The sequence below is a fragment of the Canis aureus genome, chromosome 25, assembly GCF_053574225.1.
Source record: "Canis aureus isolate CA01 chromosome 25, VMU_Caureus_v.1.0, whole genome shotgun sequence".
Classification (NCBI taxonomy): Eukaryota; Metazoa; Chordata; class Mammalia; order Carnivora; family Canidae; genus Canis; species Canis aureus.
Window position 1 is genome coordinate 41,190,084 of NC_135635.1, and position 22,293 is coordinate 41,212,376.

At 39.4% G+C, this 22,293-nt stretch overlaps 1 protein-coding gene across 6 annotated transcripts in view; it reads right to left on the minus strand.

Annotated features, from left to right (window-relative positions):
* The window catches only part of GALNT8 (polypeptide N-acetylgalactosaminyltransferase 8), a 134,728-nt gene extending 115,436 nt beyond the window's left edge, over window positions 1–19,292 (minus strand). For 2 of the 6 annotated variants that reach the window (XM_077871359.1, XM_077871358.1), the window contains exons 1-2: window positions 18,811–19,226; window positions 11,417–11,714 (exon numbers count right to left, since the gene is read on the minus strand). In XM_077871359.1, coding sequence (XP_077727485.1) covers window positions 11,417–11,714; window positions 18,811–19,018 — 506 coding nt within the window. In that variant the 5' untranslated portion in view covers window positions 19,019–19,226. Of the gene's footprint in view, window positions 1–11,416; window positions 11,715–18,810 lie in introns of all 6 variants that reach the window. The other 4 variants (XM_077871361.1, XM_077871363.1, XM_077871364.1 and 1 more) reach the window with 4 other exon arrangements.
* Window positions 19,293–22,293: the final 3,001 nt, after the last annotated feature.

The window sequence follows — 22,293 nt, forward strand, 5'->3', positions numbered from 1 at the left end:
TCTCTCATACACCGTCTCTCTCAAATAAATAAGTAAAATAAAAAAAAAAGAAAGAAAGAAGAAGAAAGAAAGAAAAGAAAGAAAGAAAGAAAGAAAAGAAAGAAAGAAAGAAAGAAAGAAAGAAAGAAAGAAAAGAAAGAAAGAAAGAAAGAAAAGAAAAAAAAAAGAAAGAAAGAAAGAAAGAAAGAAAGAAAGAAAGAAAGAAAGAAAGAAAGAAAGAAAGAAAGAGAAATTAAGACATTGGGAAATAGGGGAGGAGCAAGATGGCGGGAGAGTAGGGTCTCCAAATCACCTGTCTCCACCAAATTACCAAGAAAACCTTCCAATCATCCTGAAAATCTATGAATTCGGCCTGAGAATTAAAGAGAGAACACCTGGAATGCAACAGTGAGAAGAGTTCGCGCTTCTATCAAGGTAGGAAGACGCGGAAAAAGAAGTAAAGACACAAAAGGCCTCCAAGGGGGAGGGGCCCCGCGAGGAGCCGGGCTGAGGCCGGGGCGAGTGTCCCCAGGACAGGAGAGCCCCGTCCCGGAGGAGCAGGAGCTGCACCGACCTTCCCGGGCGGAGAGGGGCTCGCGGGGAGGTGGAGCAGGACCCAGGAGGGCGGGGATGCCCTCGGGCTCCCGGGGACACTGACAGACACCTGCGCCCCGGGAGAGTGCGCCGAGCTCCCTAAGGGCTGCAGCGCGCACGGCGGGGCCCGGCGGGACCAGGAGCAGCTCGGGGGGCTCGGGGGCGGCTCCGCGGAGGGGGCTGCGCGGCCCCGGGAGCAGCTCGGAGGGGCTCGGGCAGAGGAAGAGGCTCCGTGCGGAGGGGGCTGCGCGGTTCCAGGAGCAGCTCGGAAGGGCTCGGGCGGCGGCTCCGCGGAGGGGGTTGCGCGGCCCGGGAGCGCGAATCCACCAGCGCAGGCCCCGGAGCACAGGGCGCCGGGACACAGCCCAGGATCCCGCCTCCCCCGGGACACGCAGAGGCCGGGAGGGCCCAGGACAGCGAGGACGCTCCTGCCCCGAGCTGAGCAGATCAGCGGCCCCGCCCCGGAGCCTCCAGGCCCTGCAGACGGAGTTCCTGCCGGAGCTGAATCCAGGTTTCCAGAGCTGCCCCGCCACTGGGGCTGGTCCTCCTGCGGCATCACGGGGTAAACAACCCCCACTGAGCCCTGCACCAGGCAGGGGCACAGCAGCTCCCCCAACTGCTAACACCTGAAAATCAGCACAACAGGCCCCTCCCCCAGAACACCAGCTAGGCTGACAACTTCCAGGAGAAGCCAAGGGACTTAAAGTACACAGAATCAGAAGATACTCCCCGGTGGTTCTTTTTTGTTTTGTTTTGTTTTGTTTTGTTTTGCTTTTTGATTTGTTTCCTTCCCCCACCCCCTTTATTTCTCCTTTCTTTTTCTTTCTCTTTTTCTTCTTTTTTTTTTTCTTCCCCTTTTTTTTCTCTTTCTCTTTTCTTTCCTTCTTTCTCTCCTCTCTTTTTCTCTTTTTCCCAATACAACTTGCTTTTGGCCACTCTGCACTAAGCAAAATGACTAGAAGGAAAACCTCACCTCAAAAGAAAGAATCAGAAACAGTCCTCTCTCCCACAGAGTTACAAAATCTGGATTACAATTCAATGTCAGAAAGCCAATTCAGAAGCACTATTATACACCTACTGGTGGCTCTAGAAAAAAGTATAAAGGACTCAAGAGACTTCATGACTGCAGAATTTAGAGCTAACCAGGCAGAAATTAAAAATCAATTGAATGATATGCAATCCGAACTAGAAGTCCTAACGACGAGGGTTAACGAGGTGGAAGAACGAGTAAGTGACATAGAAGACAAGTTGATAGCAAAGAGGGAAACTGAGGAAAAAAGAGACAAACAATTAAAAGACCATGAGGATAGATTAAGGGAAATAAACGACAGCCTGAGAAAGAAAAACCTACGTTTAATTGGGGTTCCCGAGGCGCCGAAAGGGACAGAGGGCCAGAATATGTATTTGAACAAATTCTAGCTGAAAACTTTCCTAATCTGGGAAGGGAAACAGGCATTCAGATCCAGGAAATAGAGAGATCCCCCCCTAAAATCAATAAAAACCGTTCAACACCTCGACATTTAATAGTGAAGCTTGCAAATTCCAAAGATAAAGAGAAGATCCTTAAAGCAGCAAGAGACAAGAAATCCCTGACTTTTATAGGGAGGAGTATTAGGGTAACAGCAGACCTCTCCACAGAGACCTGGCAGGCCAGAAAGGGCTGGCAGGAGGATATATTCAGGGTCCTAAATGAGAAGAACATGCAACCAAGAATACTTTATCCAGCAAGGCTCTCATTCAAAATGGAAGGAGAGATAAAGAGCTTCCAAGACAGGCAGCAACTAAAAGAATATGTGACCTCCAAACCAGCTCTGCAAGAAATTTTAAGGGGGACTCTTAAAATTCCCCTTTAAGAAGAAGTTCAGTGGAACAGTCCACAAAAACAAGGACTGAATAGATATCATGATGACACTAAACTCATATCTCTCAATAGTAACTCTGAATGTGAACGGGCTTAATGACCCCATCAAAAGGCGCAGGGTTTCAGACTGGATAAAAAAGCAGGACCCATCTATTTGCTGTCTACAAGAGACTCATTTTAGACAGAAGGACACCTACAGCCTGAAAATAAAAGGTTGGAGAACCATTTTCCATTCGAATGGTCCTCAAAAGAAAGCAGGGGTAGCCATCCTTATATCAGATAAACTAAAATTTACCCCGAAGACTGTAGTGAGAGATGAAGAGGGACACTATATCATACTTAAAGGATCTATTCAACAAGAGGACTTAACAATCCTCAATATATATGCCCCGAATGTGGGAGCTGCCAAATATATCAATCAATTATTAACCAAAGTGAAGAAATACTTAGATAATAATACACTTATACTTGGTGACTTCAGTCTAGCTCTTTCTATACTTGATAGGTCTTCTAAGCACAACATCCCCAAAGAAACAAGACCTTTAAATGATACACTGGACCAGATGGATTTCACAGATATCTACAGAACTTTACATCCAAACTCAACTGAATACACATTCTTCTCAAGCGCACATGGAACTTTCTCCAGAATAGACCACATATTGGGTCACAAATCGGGTCTGAACCGATACCAAAAGATTGGGATTGTCCCCTGCATATTCTCAGACCATAATGCCTCGAAATTAGAACTAAATCACAACAAGAAGTTTGGAAGGACCTCAAACACGTGGAGGTTAAGGACCATCCTGCTAAAAGATAAAAGGGTCAACCAGGAAATTAAGGAAGAATTAAAAAGATTCATGGAAACTAATGAGAATGAAGATACAACCGTTCAAAATCTTTGGGATGCAGCAAAAGCAGTCCTAAGGGGAAAATACATCGCAATACAAGCATCCATTCAAAAACTGGAAAGAACTCAAATACAAAAGCTAACCTACACATAAAGGAGCTAGAGAAAAAACAGCAAATAGATCCTACACCCAAGAGAAGAAGGGAGTTAATAAAGATTCGAGCAGAACTCAACGAAATCGAGACCAGAAGAACTGTGGAACAGATCAACAAAACCAGGAGTTGGTTCTTTGAAAGAATTAACAAGATAGATAAACCATTAGCCAGCCTTATTAAAAAGAAGAGAGAGAAGACTCAAATTAATAAAATCATGAATGAGAAAGGAGAGATCACTACCAACACCAAGGAAATACAAACGATTTTAAAAACATATTATGAACAGCTATACGCCAATAAATTAGGCAATCTAGAAGAAATGGACGCATTCCTGGAAAGCCACAAACTACCAAAACTGGAACAGGAAGAAATAGAAAACCTGAACAGGCCAATAACCAGGGAGGAAATTGAAGCAGTCATCAAAAACCTCCCAAGACACAAAAGTCCAGGGCCAGATGGCTTCCCAGGGGAATTTTATCAAACGTTTAAAGAAGAAACCATACCTATTCTCCTAAAGCTGTTTGGAAAGATAGAAAGAGATGGAGTACTTCCAAATTCGTTCTATGAGGCCAGCATCACCTTAATTCCAAAACCAGACAAAGACCCCACCAAAAAGGAGAATTACAGACCAATATCCCTGATGAACATGGATGCAAAAATTCTCAACAAGATACTGGCCAATAGGATCCAACAGTACATTAAAAAAATTATTCACCATGACCAAGTAGGATTTATCCCTGGGACACAAGGCTGGTTCAACACCCGTAAAACAACCAATGTGATTCATCATATCAGCAAGAGAAAAACCAAGAACCATATGATCCTCTCATTGGATGCAGAGAAAGCATTTGACAAAATACAGCATCCATTCCTGATCAAAACTCTTCAGAGTGTAGGGATAGAGGGAACATTCCTCGACATCTTAAAAGCCATCTATGAAAAGCCCACAGCAATTATCATTCTCAATGGGGAAGCACTGGGAGCCTTTCCCCTAAGATCAGGAACAAGACAGGGATGTCCACTCTCACCACTGCTGTTCAACATAGTACTGGAAGTCCTAGCCTCAGCAATCAGACAACAAAAAGACATTAAAGGCATTCAAATTGGCAAAGAAGAAGTCAAACTCTCCCTCTTCGCCGATGACATGATACTCTACATAGAAAACCCAAAAGACTCCACCCCAAGATTGCTAGAACTCATACAGCAATTTGGTAGCGTGGCAGGATACAAAATCAATGCCCAGAAGTCAGTGGCATTTCTATACACTAACAATGAGACTGAAGAAAGAGAAATTAAGGAGTCAATCCCATTTACAATTGCACCCAAAAACATAAGATACCTAGGAATAAACCTAACCAAAGATGTAAAGGATCTATACCCTCAAAACTATAGAACGCTTCTGAAAGAAATTGAGGAAGATACAAAGAGATGGAAAAATATTCCATGCTCATGGATTGGCAGAATTAATATTGTGAAAATGTCAATGTTACCCAGGGCAATATACACGTTTAATGCAATCCCTATCAAAATACCATGGACTTTCTTCAGAGAGTTAGAACAAATTATTTTAAGATTTGTGTGGAATCAGAAAAGACCCCGAATAGCCAGGGGAATTTTAAAAAAGAAAACCATATCTGGGGGCATCACAATGCCAGATTTCAGGTTGTACTACAAAGCTGTGGTCATCAAGACAGTGTGGTACTGGCACAAAAACAGACACATAGATCAGTGGAACAGAATAGAGAATCCAGAAGTGGACCCTGAACTTTATGGGCAACTAATATTCGATAAAGGAGGAAAGACTATCCATTGGAAGAAAGACAGTCTCTTCAACAAATGGTGCTGGGAAAATTGGACATTCACATGCAGAAGAATGAAACTAGACCACTCTCTTTCACCATACACAAAGATAAACTCAAAATGGATGAAAGATCTAAATGTGAGACAAGATTCCATCAAAATCCTAGAGAAGAACACAGGCAACACCCTTTTTGAACTCGGCCATAGTAACTTCTTGCAAGATACATCCACGAAGGCAAAAGAAACAAAAGCAAAAATGAACTATTGGGACTTCATCAAGATAAGAAGCTTTTGCACAGCAAAGGATACAGTCAACAAAACTCAAAGACAACCTACAGAATGGGAGAAGATAATTGCAAATGACGTATCAGATAAAGGGCTAGTTTCCAAGATCTATAAAGAACTTATTAAACTCAACACCAAAGAAACAAACAATCCAATCATGAAATGGGCAAAAGACATGAACAGAAATCTCACAGAGGAAGACATAGACATGGCCAACATGCACCTGAGAAAATGCTCTGCATCACTTGTCATCAGGGAAATACAAATCAAAACCACAATGAGATACCACCTCACACCAGTGAGAATGGGGAAAATTAACAAGGCAGGAAACCACAAATGTTGGAGAGGATGTGGAGAAAAGGGAACCCTCATACACTGTTGGTGGGAATGTGAACTGGTGCAGCCACTCTGGAAAACTGTGTGGAGGTTCCTCAAAGAGTTAAAAATATACCTGTCCTACAACCCAGCAATTGCATTGTTGGGGATTTACCCCAAAGATACAAATGCAATGAAACGCCGGGACACCTGCACCCCGATGTTTATAGCAGCAATGGCCACGATAGCCAAACTGTGGAAGGAGCCTCGGTGTCCAACGAAAGATGAATGGATAAAGAAGATGTGGTTTATGTATACAATGGAATATTACTCAGCTATTAGAAATGACAAATACCCACCATTTGCTTCAACGTGGATGGAACTGGAGGGTATTATGCTGAGTGAAGTAAGTCATCGGAGAAGGACAAACATTATATGTTCTCATTCATTTGGGGAATATAAATAATAGTGAAAGGGAATATAAGGGAAGGGGGAAGAAATGTGTGGGAAATATCAGAAAGGGAGACAGAACGTAAAGACTGCTAACTCTGGGAAACGAACTAAGGGTGGTAGAAGGGGAGGAGGGCGGGGGGTGGGAGTGAATGGGTGACGGGCACTGGGGGTTATTCTGTATGTTAGTAAATTGAACACCAATAAAAAATAAATTAAAAAAAATTTAAAAAAAAAAAGACATTGGGAAATAGACAAGCACTAAGAGAATTCATTGGTAGCAAACCCATCTTGCAAGAAATACTAAGTTCCTGAGCCTGAAAACAAGCAATCCCAGACAGTAGTAACTCAGCACACATACACACACACACACACGCGCGCACGCACGCAAGCGGACAAAGAGCATCAGAAAAGGTAATTGCATAGTTATAAAAGACAGTATAAATGTCTATTTATTCTCTTAACTGATTTTAAAAGTAATTATATTTTTTAAAAATGTATCTAACTGTTGGGCCTATAAGATATAGTAACTTAATATACTTGACAATAACAACACAAAAGAGGTGGATGGGAGCAAAGCTGCATTGAAGTAAGAGAATGACACCAGATGGTAAATTGAATCCACAGGAACAAGCGTAGAGAATCAGACATGGCAACTAAGAAGATAAATATAACAAACTTCATAAATTCATACTTCCTCTCCTTTTTCTCATTTTAATAGACATAAAATTATATAAAGTGATAATAACAGTATATTTTTGACTTTGTACCATACTTATATGTAATGTGATAACAATAATAGCAAGAAAGGAGGAAGATGGAATAAAGCTATATATGACTAACTTTCCTATATATCATTGGAATAAGTCTAAGTAGATTCTGATAAGATGTACACAATATGCCCTAGAACAGTCATTAAGAAAATAACTATAAAATATACTGAAAACAATTAAAATGATAGTATTATTACATTGGAAAATATTCACTTAACACAAGAAACAAGCAGTAAAGGATTAAAGGAAAAAGATATGAGACATTAGAAAGCAAAGATAGATTGGCAGACATAAATCCAACTATATCAATAAAAATATTAAATTTAAATGAATTAAACCATCCAATCAAAAGGTATGAATGTCAGATTGTATTTTTTAAATCCAGCTATATCTTCAGGAAATACATTTTAGATAAAAAGACAAAAATAGATTGAAAGTAAAAGATATGCAAATAGCAACCATATGAAAGTTAGAGTGGTTATACTGATATCAGACAAAATACATGTTAAAATAAAAATCTTAGTAGTGATAAAGCAGAGATTTATAACAATAAGAAGATCAATTCATCAAGAAGATAAGACAATTGTAAAGATATACATATAGCAACAGAGTCCCAAAGCACATGAAATAAAAACTGACAGAATTGAAGGAAGTAATAAGCAATTGAACAATAATCCCTAGAGATGTAAATATCCCACTTTCAATAATAGATACAATAATAGATACAATAGATACAATAATAGATACAATGAGGCAGAAGATAAACAAGGAAGGATTAGGCAGAAAATTAAATGACACTACAAACCAACTAGGTCTGATAGACATTGAGAGAACATTCTACCCAATAACAGTCTAAGACTTTCAACTACACATACAACATTCTTCAGAAGAAACCATTTGCTAGCATACAAAATAAGCCTTAATATATTTTAAAGATTAAATTAATACAAACTATAAATCTCTGATCACAATGGAGTGACATTAGAGATAAAAACAGAAAAAAAGGAAAATTCACAAATATGTGGAAATTAAACAATACATTCCTAAGTAGCTATTGGGCTAAAAAAATTATAAGAGAAATTAGAAAATACATTGAGATGACAGAAAAAACAAAGTACAATATACCAATACTTATGGTAAAGCTAAAGAAGAGCTAGGAAAGAAATTCATAAGCTGTCAATAAGTATAATTTTTAAAAAGGAAAGATCTCAAATCCAATAATCTAGCTTTCCACTTTAAGAAAATAGAAAGCACAAACTAAATCCCAAGCAAGGAGAAGGAAGGAAAAAATAAAGTTGAGAGTAGAAATACATCAAATACAGAATAGATGTAACTGTAGACAGTTGGTGAAAATTTCATTCTCTGAATACATCAACAAAATTTACAAATGTTTAGCTCAACTGACCAAGAAAATGATAAACAATATTCAAATTACTAAAATTAAGAATTAAAGTATGACATCCCTATTAACTTTCCAGAAATACAAGATTGTAAGGGAATACTATAAACAATCTTCCCACAAATTAGAAAATTTAGAGGAGATGGACAAATTCCCAAAAATACACAAATAATCAAAAGTGACTCAAGAATAAATAGAAATCTATTGTGGATAGTGCTGCTATAAATATTGGGGTGCATGGGGCTCTTTGGATCATTATTTTGTAACTTTTGGATAAAAACCTAATACTGCAATTGCTAGGTCATAGGGTAATTCTATTTTTAACTTATATTCTCAAACCCAAAACTTTGTGGGTTTTGTTTTGCTTTGTTTTATTTTTTTATTTTTTTGCTTTCAACAGTCTTCCATATTTTTTTTTGTATATTTTTTTTTATTGGAGTTCAATTTGCCAACATATAGTATAACACCCAGTGCTCATCCTGTCAAGTCCCCCCCTCAGTGTTTTGGGATTTTTTTTTGTTTACAATTTTATTTATTTATTCATCACACACACACACACACACACACACACACACACACACACACAGGTAGAGACACAGGCAGAAGGAGAAGCAGGCTCCACACGGGGAGTCCGATGTGGGACTCAATCCTGGGACTCCTGGATCACGCCCTAGGCTAAAGGCAGGCACTAAACTGCTGAGCTACCCAGGGATCCCCAAACCCAAAGCAATGTTGAAAGAAATTGAAGAAAACCAAAAAATGCAAATACTTTCTATGTTCATGGATTGAAAGACTTAACTGCTAATATGACTGATCTACAGATTCAATCCAGTCTCTTTCAAAATCCTGCTAGTTTGTTTGCAGAAACTGACTGGTTAATCCTAAAATTCATATGGAAATTCAAAGTCCCAGAATAGCTAAAACAATCTTGAATAAGAAGAAAATCAGAAGACTCATACTTCTTGATTTAAAAACTTACTACAAAAGCTACAGTTGTCAAGTCAGTAAATTACCAGCATAAGGAATAGAGCTATAAATCAATGAAATAGGATTGATATCTAGAAATAAATTCTTACATTTATGACCAAGTGATTTTGACAAGGGTGCCAAGATAATCTAATGTGGAAAAAGCAGTCTCTTCAACAAAGGGTGCTAGGACAGTTGGATAGTCACATGCAAAAAAAAAAAAAAAAAAAAAAAAAAGGGATCCTATATCACACCATGTCCAAAAATTATTTTTAAATGGATCAAAGACCTAAATATAAGATTAACACTATAAAACTCTGAGGAATAAAAGGCATAAATTTCCATGACTTTGCATAAGGCATTAGTCTCTTAGATATGACAACCAATGCACAACCAAAGAAAAAATTAGATAAATTGGGCATAATCAAATTAATAACCTTTGTGTAACTAAGAAAACCATGAAGAAAGTGAAAAGACAATTCACAAGGGAGAAAACATTTATAAATCATATGTCTGATTGGAATTTGTATCTAGAATATATAAAGAGCCCTTGTAGCTCAGTAAGAAAAAGATAAACTAATTTTTAAAAGGAGAAAGTGTCTGAATAGACATTTCTCCAAAGAAGATGTACAAATAGTAATTATGCACATGAAAAAATGTTCAGCATCATTAAACATCAAGAAAATTCAAATGAAGACCACAATGATATACTGCCTCACATCACTAGAAGGTCTATGATCAAAAGACAAATAATAACAAATGTTGGTGAGGATGTAGAAAAAACAGGACTCTCTCATCTACTGCCTGAGAGAATGTACAATGATGCAGTCACTTTGGAAAACAGTCTGGCAGTTCTTTAGATGTTTTTTTTTTTTTTTTTTTTTTTTTTTAGTTCTTTAGATGTTAAATATAGAGTTATCACATAACCCAGAAATTATACTTCTAGAGTTAAACCAAGAAAACTGAAGACATATGTCCACACAAAAACTTATGCATGAATGTTCATAGCAGTATTATTCCTAATAGTCAAAAAGTAGAAATAATCCAAATGTCCACTAACTGGTGAATAGATAAACAAAATGTGTACTTGTACAAAGGAATATTATTTGACAGTAATAGGAGTGAAGTATTGATACATACTATAACATGAATGTAACTCGAAAACATTATTCCAAGTGAAAAAAGCCAGTCATGAAAGACTCATACATAAATATTATTCCATTTATATGAAATGTAGAGAATAGGTAAAAATCCATAAGGACAGAAAGTAGATTTGGTTGCCTAGGGATGAGCAATTACGGGTAAACTGGGAGGGGTTGTTAATGGGTAGAGGATTTTTTTTCAAAGTAATGAAAATGTTTTAAAATTGATTATGGTGATGGTGTACCACTCTGTAAATATACTAAAAACCATTACATTGCACACTTTAAGGAATTGTGTATGAATTATATTTCAACAAAACTGTTATTTTTAAAACTTCTGAAGGACGGTGGGAAAAGCAAAGAAAGAATAAGCAATGGGAAGAAGAAACTGATGGAGAAAGAAAGAAAAGGCTCTTTAAATTAGAGTTAATAGCAAAGAGGAATTCACACACAGAATTTGAGGAAAACACCAGGGGAGGAAGTAGAGCTATTAATACGTTCAATGTAACTTGCCCAAGTCTTTCCTCAGTCCCCTCATCTGTACAATTATGAATTAGACTCATCATCAGAATCCTCAAGGATCTGTTTCCCCAAGATCTCAGCCCATCTCCAAGGGGCTGTAAACATTTGGACCAGTCAGTTGCCCTCTCTATACTGCCATTACAAAGAGGATTAAAAACAAGAACTCTGCTCAAACAGCCTGCCAGAACTTTCTAATACTCCAAACTTCTTCCCCATCGATTCTCCACTCCTCAACCCTCTTTCAACCCTTGACTTTCACTTCTTCCAAAGCTCATCCTCCAATTAAACCTAAGTCCCTTGGCAACCCAAACATGGTCCATCCTACCTGGAATCTCGCGTGTCTGGGATGGTGCGATTGAGTGGTAACTGGTTACTGAGGTAAACATTGTAGCCAAACTCCTGGAAAAGATCCTCAGCCTTTTTCTGCTGGGCCTCTGAAAGATCCTCACCCCACTGCCTGAAAAGCTGTGAATCTGGAAACAGTATCTCTTTGGGTTTGTGCTCCTTGGTCTCACTTGCTTTGACTTTCAGTGTCTTTTGAACAGGATGTTCTTCATATTTCACCCTCTCCACTGTATTGTCCACATTTTCTTCTTGCTTCATAGCCAATTTCATACTTTCTTCTGCAAATGAAAGGCAGGTAAGAGAATATTTCAGGTAATCCTGGGCATTGTCTTCCATACAAATTTTCTTTTTTTTTCCTAATAAATTTATTTTTTATTGGTGTTCAATTTACCAACATACAGAATAACACCCAGTGCTCATCCCGTCAAGTGCCCCCCTCAGTGCCCGTCACCCATTCACCACCACCCCCTGCCCTCTTCCCCTTCCACCACCCCTAGTTCGTACAAATTTTCTTAAAATGTTTTACTCTCCAAATTCTGAAATATGCAATCTCTTGTCCCAGGGGATGAAGTATATCAAGGGAATTTGTCAGAGCTATGCAAGGCTGTCCTGGCCAGGTGTGCACTAGAAAACATCTATCCTAAACCTTTAACAGAGTTTATCCATCCTGAGTCCCACACCTTTAAGTCTTCTCTAGGAGCCGTGTCCTGAGAAACAGATTGATGATGAGCCAACATTTTTCAGAATAAGCCCAAGAAACACTTACATCAGAATTGTCTGCAATGATCATTTTAAAATGCAGAAGGGGAGGTGGATGGGTGACAGGCATTAAGAAGGGCACATGATGAGATGAGCACTGGGTATTATACTGTATATTGGCAAATTGAATTTAAATTTAAAAAAATTTTAATGTGGGCATTCAGACTTAACTTCAAATCAACTAAATCAGAATCATAGAGCCAGGTAGAGATAGGGAAAAGAGAAATTTCAGAATCTGCATTTTTAACAAAACCAAGGAATAATTCTTTTGTACAATGAAATTTGTGAAACATCATACTACAATATCAGTGGCTAACAAATTGAGATCTATTCCAACCTCTACCATTATCCACCATTCCCTTCATTTATATATTAGATCTGCCAAGAATTTTTAAACTGGAAATGTCCTTATCCCACATTTTCCAACCTGCTTAATCATAAGAATGTCTTCAAAAGTTAGTTAAAAATACAAAATCCCAGATCTCCCCCAGAGATTCTGATTCAGTAGGTCTGGAGTGGAGCCTGGGAATATGAATTTTTAACAATTGCTCCAGATAAATCTAATGGTGACGTTAATTTAAGAGACACCGTTTAAAAAAAAAAAGAAGACAGAAAAAGAAAAAAGAAGAAGAAGAAGAACAGTGACAGACACAGGCAGAGGACACTTTTATACAGATGAGGGCTTCTAGTGTCCATAACATCAGAGTACTTTTCTATTCATTATTTATGTCACCTTTACAACAATCCTGTAAGATTTCTGTTTGGGGAGTCACAGTCTGTACCTCAAGCTCAATTCTATGGACTCCACAGAGAAAGAAAAAAAGTAGACTATTTAATGTAAGTGCTTCTACCTGCCAGTCCACTCAAAGACCCAATGCCCCTAAATTAATGATGAAGATATAATTAACCCATCTAATTTGGATACTTTTCAGAGTGCTATTAATAGCTATGCAAAAGTATCACCAGGAGAACAGCAGGACCTTTCTAGGCAAATCAAGATTTACCATCACCCCGCCCAAAGGAAGCAGGAGAATCTTGTATCTCACAAAGAGCCAGCTGGCTCTGCTACCACCATTTTTCTCTCAATGAATACTCTCTGCATCATGGAATTACAAATGGGATCAAACAAGCTCATCCCGCCTGTCTCCCAAATATTACCTTGTTCATCATCCTCTATCCCCTCTTTTCCTTGGTGATCCCGTCTATCCCGAGGGCTTTGTCTTTTACCTCAAGGCCGCTATCATCCCTGACACACAATCTGTAGTGCTAGAGTCAGACTGCCTGAATTGGAAAGTCACCTCTGCCACCAAGCAATTGCATGGCCTAAGGAGAGCATCTTAACCTCTCTGTTTCTGCAACTGTAGAATGGGGATAATCACAGCTGCATTTACTGCATAGATTTTGATAATTAAATGAGTTTGTGCACATAAAGCAGTTAAAACTGTACTTGTCACTTAATACTCAATGTTGGTCATCATCATCATCATCACTTTCACCTCAAATATCTATTGGAGATGTCTATCATTTTCATTTTACTGTTTCCCAAGTTCCCTAGGTTCCTTAACAACTGAACTCATCACCTTTCCCACAAATCTCCTGAGACTACTTCTCTATTTCTACAAATATTACCAACCATTGTGCTCCCACCTACCCAATTCCCAAAACTCAGGTCTCCTTTGACTATTTCCTCATCTCCATTCAGTTGCCTGTGTGTGTAGAGCATGCCTCCTCACGGTAAGATTCATCCTTTTCTTTTCATTCCACTCCTGTCCAATTCCCTATTGGCTCATCTAGACTATCAATTCACCAAAGACTTATTGAGCATCTCCTCTGTCTAGTTAAGGAGAGTGGCAAACAAGACAGGCTGATCCTACCCAACAATTTACCACATAGATGTTAAAAGTCCAGGCTCCTGAGCCAGGGGCAGCCCTACCCCTTCCTATCTGTGTGATCTTGGCCAGGGGATTTCTCTTCTTGGTGTATTAGATTTATCAAGTACCTTACAGGATTTCTCTGATAACTAAGTGGATTAATACATATCAAGTGCTAAGGACAGAGCCTGGCACACAATAAAATTTGGCTATCATTCTATTTTCTCTACTTCCTTTTCTAGGGGAGGAGTGGGGAGAAGTGAGAAAGGGGATTCGGAAAAATGAGAAACTTTTTAAATTGCTATCATAAGAAATGGAAGTAAAACCTGATTTGTGAGACATAGAGGCACCATGGTGCCAAAGAGGGCCAGCTGGGGCAAGTGACCATGAATTTGTAGTGGCTCAGTTATGAGAAATCTTTTAGCAGTACCAAGCATTTGGGCAAAGGTACAGAGAAAGTGGACAATTGATTTTGCAGAGTGTTAGGGGTTCTTAGGAGGGCACAATGGAACAAGTGTGCAATGGAGTTGTAAATAGTGCAAAGAGCAGAGTTGGAGAAATGGTACTAGAGAGAAAATGGTTATGGAGAAAAATTGGATGGATGTGCTGCAATCATGAGGTTTCAATCAGGAATGGACAGTTTGCCATTTCTGAGATGAACAATCTGAGAGAAGACAAAGTCCAGAATGCAATATAAAAATGTGAGGATGTAGGTAAAAAACTTCACAGGTGGGAAGGGCAAGGTATTGAATGATGACACTGTATCTCCCAGGGGGGATAGCAGGTTTAGAGGCAGAAACAAAGACTGAATCAGAAGCCATTACAAAGTCTGTAATGAGTGAGAAAACTTGTCAGGGAGGTTAACCAGAGAAATGTTAATAGAAGAAAGAGGGCAGCCAGGTTTTCATAATGAGGGCTACTGTAACAGACTTCTGACTCTCCTGAATCAGACCAAACCTAGAGCTGATTAATATTTCCCAAGACCAACATGGATTATGACACTCCTCAGCACTAAACGCCAAAATGATAATCAAGGCACTCCACCATAAGGACCTACTTAGCTTCCACCAGTCCCCCACTAAACCAGTGGGGCATAAAACTGGACCAAAGGGGGCAGCCCGGGTGGCTCAGCGGTTTAGCTCCACCTTCAGTCCAGGGCGTGATTCTGGAGACCCGGGATCTGAGTCCCGCATCCGGCACTCTGCATGGAGCCTGCTTCTCCCTCTGCCTGCGTCTCTGCCTCTCTCTCTCTCTCTCTTTCTCTCTCATAAATAAATCTTAAAAAAACTGGACCAAAGGGAAGGAGAAATAACCAGGAAAGAGCTTAAGGCAAAAAGGGGATGGGCAAAGCAAACTTGGTTGATCTCTTATAAATGCTCATGTGGGTACCAAGTGTATATGCTTTAGTGGAAAATAAAAATGAGAGCAGAATTTTTATACTTTTCCAAATTGAATAGTATTTTTATTCAAACTCTTTTGTACTAAGTATATGAGCGTCATAGGGTGGTCTTGGATTCTCTGTACCTTTGAATTCCCCAAGGTTACTCTTGGGGAATATCTGATTTTTCTCTTTCATCGATGTTGTCAATGGGAAATTGTTTGGACCTAGCTGGTTGTAAGTGCAGAGTCCAGCAGGATGAATACATTGTCACTAGACCATCCTCATGACTTATACTGAAAATTTCCAGAACACAAATGCGGCACACCCAATATTATCTCTGTAGCAGGACTTTAAAGTACCCTTAGGGAGGCTCCAGAAAATTGGTTTAGAGTCATCAACCCCTCCCAAAATTATCATTATGTGTTTGCTTTAGTTCTTGATAGTATTCATAATTTTTGTAGGCATCTTTATTGACTTATGATTTTTGTCAATCTTCTTGGAAGCAATGAGCAACCAGGATTATTGGTAATTGAACAGGCTATCAATTTCAGGAAGTGTTTTAGGAAAGAAGAGCATTCGTGATCTGGAAACAGGGTCCAGAAGACATTCTGAAATTTCAGGTGGTAGGAAGTCCCTAGCACCATATCATTTTAGAATAAATAAAGGGAGAAGCACCAAGAATAACAAGAAAAGAAGGAACTGGGCAGCCTGGGTGGCTCAGTGGTTTAAGGGCCTGCCTTCCGCCCAGGGTGTGATCTTGGAGTCCCAGGATTGAGTCCCACGTCAGAATCCCTGCATGGAGCCTGCTCCTCCCTCTGCCTGTGTCTCTGCCTCTCTCTCTCTCTCTCTCTCTCTCTGTGTGTGTGTGTGTGTGTGTGTCTATCATGAATAAATAAATAAAATCTTAAAAAAAAAGAAAGAAAAGAAAAGAGAAGAGAAGAAAGAAAAGAAAAGAAAAGAAAAAAGAAAGAAAAGAAAAGAAAAGAAAAGAAAAGAAAAGAAAAGAAAAGAAAAGAAAAGAAAAGAAAAGAAAAGAAAAGAAAAGAAGAAAAGAAAAGAAGGAACTGGTCCTTGCGAATAAGGAAGGAGAAGTACACTTGATGGCTCTGGGTGGTTCCCAAGGCACACTGTGTCCCAGCTGAAGGAAAGAGTAGCCAGGCTTCTCTGCTATTATAAGGCCAGAGGAGGCTGAGCCAGTAGAATGAGCCCTAGGGTTGAGTGAGAGAGTTCTGATGTGGTCTGGGTGCTCTGCCCCAGAGTAACAGTGACTGGTTAGGTACACAGGCATTCTCTCATGAAGCTGCTTTAAGCATATTTGCATAGTTAATGTTAATCCACTGGGATGTGCTCAAAGTCAGGGCTTCTGGGTCTGACAATCTTCTCTGTATTTCATCTGCTTTCTTGCCTTGTACCCCTCTTCCCTTCATCCTTGTCTGCCTGTCTTCTGTTTTCTCCTTCCCACAGTCATTTGTTTATTGATTCATCCATTAATCTCCACATGCCAGGTACAGGGAATAGAGTAGTAAGACACTCTATAAAACACTCACTAAACCAGCCCTCCATAAATTTGAAACTTGCCTTCCATAAATTTGTACCACAATAAAATATGATGAATCTAATGAGGGAGGATGTAGATGGTGCTATTGTGTTTTTTCTCTCTCCCCTCATCATGTTTTCCATTTTTCCTCCAGTGTCCATATGAATTCTTCCTTTTGCTTCTCCTGTCTGTTCTTCCATCTATCTCTTGGCCTCACTCTGAACCCTGGCAATGCACAGTTCTCATTATAAAAGGCATTTTATCCCTGACTCCAACTTCCTCATGTGCACACACGCTCATATCTGTGAAGTCACTTTCCTGCTCACATATTCAATACTCTCCTTCAGGGGCACAAACATTAAATCCCTGTCACTTGGGACCAGAGGAAATACAACTGCTTCCCCTCACTGGGGTCAGATTCTGAGACACATAAAATTCAGAAGGATTAGAGTTTCATGGTGAGCCAGAATAAAAAATAAACCCCTGAAAAAAAAATGTTTAAACCCCAGAATTCATCAGAATTCATGGGAAGAGGTTAAAATTTGGTAAACTTTGAGGGAATCCTGTTAAATTGAATAAGTCAGACAGAAAAAGACAAATATTATAAGATCTCATATATATGTGGAATCTAAAAAAAAAAAAAAGACATGGTGGGGAATGAGCTCATAGGTACAGAGAACAAATTGGTGATTGTGTGGTTGTAAGGGGCAAGGTATGGGGGTGGGTGAAATGAGTAAAGGGTGTCAAAAGGCACAAACTTCCAGTTATAGGAGTGCCAGGTGGCTCAATAGATTAAGCATCTGCCTGCAGCTCAGGTCATGATACCAGGGTCCTGGGATCTGGGATAGAGTCCCAGATTGGACTCCCTGCTTGGCAGGAAGGCTGCTTCTCCCTTTTGGCTCCCCTGCTTGTGCTTTTTCTCTCTTTCTTTCTCTCTCTCTCTCTGTTAAATATATAAATAAAATCTTTTAAAACATCAAATTAAAAATTTAGAAAAACAAACTTATGGTTATTAAATAAGTTATGGGATGCAATGTGCAGCATTGTGACTATAGTTTGTAACTATGTGATGATGCAAATTGACTAGATTTACTATGGTGATCATTTCACAATATATATGGATATTGAACCATTGTGTTGTATACCTGAAACTAATATAATGTTAGATGTCAGTTATACCTCAACTTAAAAACAGAGGTAAAAATGTGATACACATCAGTTTACTACATTTCTGCATATATTTTATAACCATGTGAGATCTGGCAGGTAACCTCTCATCTCCATTTACAGATCCAGAGTCTGCAGCTGATAGAGGTAAGCACTTGCTTATCATGGCCATATTAGGATTCAATCCTAGGTCCTCTAACAAGTCCCCATTAATTCCTGATGGGAGCTCACAGCAACATGGATGAGAGGCCTTTGTCCCAGAAATTGTCACCTCTGTTTAACATCTCCTGCCACACAAAGGCCTAAGGACAGGCTGTACCTAGTTATTCTTGAGCCTCTCAGGGATTTTTATACTGGGGCTCAATCTCCCTGCCCACATGCATGTACGTGTGATCATGTGTATGTACAAATGTATACATACATACACCACTCACAAAGACACATCCTGCTCCCCTCCATTCAACTACTTGCTCTGATTCCCACTAATTCTCACTTACCTCCCATTTGGAGGGATAGAATTCAATGTCAGGTGCTTAATTGAGCAATTGAGAAATAAGAATGTGATCTCTCACTTATTATTTCTTCCATGCCCCTTTTTTTCTAAGTGCCCTAAACACACACACACACACACACCCTCAAACTTAATGTTATAAACTTACTCAGATTCTGCAAGTCCACCTCCAAGTGAGAGAGTCTCTCGATCACTGTCCTGTTCCATTCAGACAGAGGCAAATGAAGCTGCTTTTGGAGATCTCCCCAAATCAACTTTTGTAAAGTCCTCTTGGTATAAAATGCCAGGAAGACATTGGTGGCTATAACCAGAGCCAGCGCAATGCAGGGGATTTTGAGAACATTTCTCCAGGGCATTATACTCTGCCTCTGATACTGCCACGTCCTAGGGGCCTGAATGTATCACTGCCCAGGTAAGCTAAGGATCACAATCAGCTGAGCTTTATCTCTGCCGACTGCTGCCTGCTAAGCCAGATATTCTTTGACTAGAAAAGCTGTCACAAGCTGCTTGGCTTCTCCCTGAGCAATGTCAGGTGTGTGGAGTGTGCCAGAGTAGCCACCCAATGACTGGGAGGGCACCTGGGCACACCTTGCACTGTCTTAGAAGTCAGGTTGATGCTTGCTCTTGGAGCTACCTCAGGCTGTGGCGAGGAAGGCTTTTCTCTCTTTGTTTTATTTCATTTTATTTTGGTTTTTAATGTTCTCTCTCTCTGGTGAAATTACTCTCTGAAAGGGAAAAATAATTTTAAAAAATAATCCCCAAAAATGGGAAGCTTCTTTACTATATGCTTTTTTATATAAATATATTTTTTAAAAAGAAAATAAATAAATATATATTTTTATTGAAGTTCAATTTGCCAACATATAGTTTAACACCCAGTGCTCATTCCGTCAAGTGCCCTCCTCAGTGCCCATCACCCAGTCACCCCAACCCCGCCCTCGCCCGCCTATACGCTTTTTGAGAACAAGAATCATATCTCAGATGTCCTTTTACCTAACTTTATGGGATCTTGAACATAGTAGATTTGCAGCAAATGCTACTTCAACAAACTTGAGGAAAGACTGTTACCCGCTGGTCTACTTAGAAGCAGGTGGGTGATCTGGAAGCAGCCCCTGAGGGTAAGCCCCAGGAGATGGTCGTGCTTCACTGATCCTATGCTCTTCTTGTCATCTGTGCAGCTTCATACAACATGGTTCTACTCTGTCCCAACTTCCAGTAACTCTTCTGCTTCCACACCTCACAGTCACTATATGTTTGGACAAATCACCTAATCATATCATTATAGGTTAAACACTTCAAAGTTTTCCCCAGAACCAAAAACTCAAAGTTATCATTCTAGTGTTGGATCCCTCCATAATCACATCTCCCACCGATGCCAGCTCGTTGGACTCTTTACTTAGGTTCCCGAACATGGTATATGCAGACAAGAGCCAAAATAAACATGTGGATTAAAGTAAACATGTGTGGATTTTGGAAAATTAGGTAAAATGAAAAAGAATAAAATGAAAAGCAATAAGGTAGGATTCTTATCAATCAATTATTAACCAAAGTGAAGAAATACTTAGATAATAATACACTTATACTTGGTGACTTCAATCTAGCTCTTTCTATACTCGATAGGTCTTCTAAGCACAACATCTACAAAGAAACGAGAGCTTTAAATGATACACTGGACCGGATGGATTTCACAGATATCTACAGAACTTTACATCCAAACTCAACTGAATACACATTCTTCTCAAGCGCACATGGAACTTTCTCCAGAATAGACCACATATTGGGTCACAAATCGGGTCTGAACCGATACCAAAAGATTGGGATTGTCCCCTGCATATTCTCAGACCATAATGCCTTGAAATTAGAACTAAATCACAACAAGAAGTTTGGAAGGACCTCAAACACGTGGAGGTTAAGGACCATCCTGCTAAAAGATAAAAGGGTCAACAGGAAATTAAGGAAGAATTAAAAAGATTCATGGAAACTAATGAGAATGAAGATACAACCGTTCAAAATCTTTGGGATGCAGCAAAAGCAGTCCTAAGGGGGAAATACATCGCAATACAAGCATCCATTCAAAAACTGGAAAGAACTCAAATACAAAAGCTAACCTTACACATAAAGGAGCTAGAGAAAAAACAGCAAATAGATCCTACACCCAAGAGAAGAAGGGAGTTAATAAAGATTCGAGCAGAACTCAACGAAATCGAGACCAGAAGAACTGTGGAACAGATCAACAAAACCAGGAGTTGGTTCTTTGAAAGAATTAACAAGATAGATAAACCATTAGCCAGCCTTATTAAAAAGAAGAGAGAGAAGACTCAAATTAATAAAATCATGAATGAGAAAGGAGAGATCACTACCAACACCAAGGAAATACAAACGATTTTAAAAACATATTATGAACAGCTATACGCCAATAAATTAGGCAATTTAGAAGAAATGGACGCATTCCTGGAAAGCCACAAACTACCAAAACTGGAACAGGAAGAAATAGAAAACCTGAACAGGCCAATAACCAGGGAGGAAATTGAAGCAGTCATCAAAAACCTCCCAAGACACAAGAGTCCAGGGCCAGATGGCTTCCCAGGGGAATTTTATCAAACGTTTAAAGAAGAAACCATACCTATTCTCCTAAAGCTGTTTGGAAAGATAGAAAGAGATGGAGTACTTCCAAATTCGTTCTATGAGGCCAGCATCACCTTAATTCCAAAACCAGACAAAGACCCCACCAAAAAGGAGAATTACAGACCAATATCCCTGATGAACATGGATGCAAAAATTCTCAACAAGATACTGGCCAATAGGATCCAACAGTACATTAAAAAAATTATTCACCATGACCAAGTAGGATTTATCCCTGGGACACAAGGCTGGTTCAACACCCGTAAAACAACCAATGTGGTTCATCATATCAGCAAGAGAAAAACCAAGAACCATATGATCCTCTCATTGGATGCAGAGAAAGCATTTGACAAAATACAGCATCCATTCCTGATCAAAACTCTTCAGAGTGTAGGGATAGAGGGAACATTCCTCGACATCTTAAAAGCCATCTATGAAAAGCCCACAGCAATTATCATTCTCAATGGGGAAGCACTGGGAGCCTTTCCCCTAAGATCAGGAACAAGACAGGGATGTCCACTCTCACCACTGCTGTTCAACATAGTACTGGAAGTCCTAGCCTCAGCAATCAGACAACAAAAAGACATTAAAGGCATTCAAATTGGCAAAGAAGAAGTCAAACTCTCCCTCTTCGCCGATGACATGATACTCTACATAGAAAACCCAAAAGACTCCACCCCAAGATTGCTAGAACTCATACAGCAATTCGGTAGCGTGGCAGGATACAAAATCAATGCCCAGAAGTCAGTGGCATTTCTATACACTAACAATGAGACTGAAGAAAGAGAAATTAAGGAGTCAATCCCATTTACAATTGCACCCAAAAACATAAGATACCTAGGAATAAACCTAACCAAAGATGTAAAGGATCTATACCCTCAAAACTATAGAACACTTCTGAAAGAAATTGAGGAAGACACAAAGAGATGGAAAAATATTCCATGCTCATGGATTGGCAGAATTAATATTGTGAAAATGTCAATGTTACCCAGGGCAATATACACGTTTA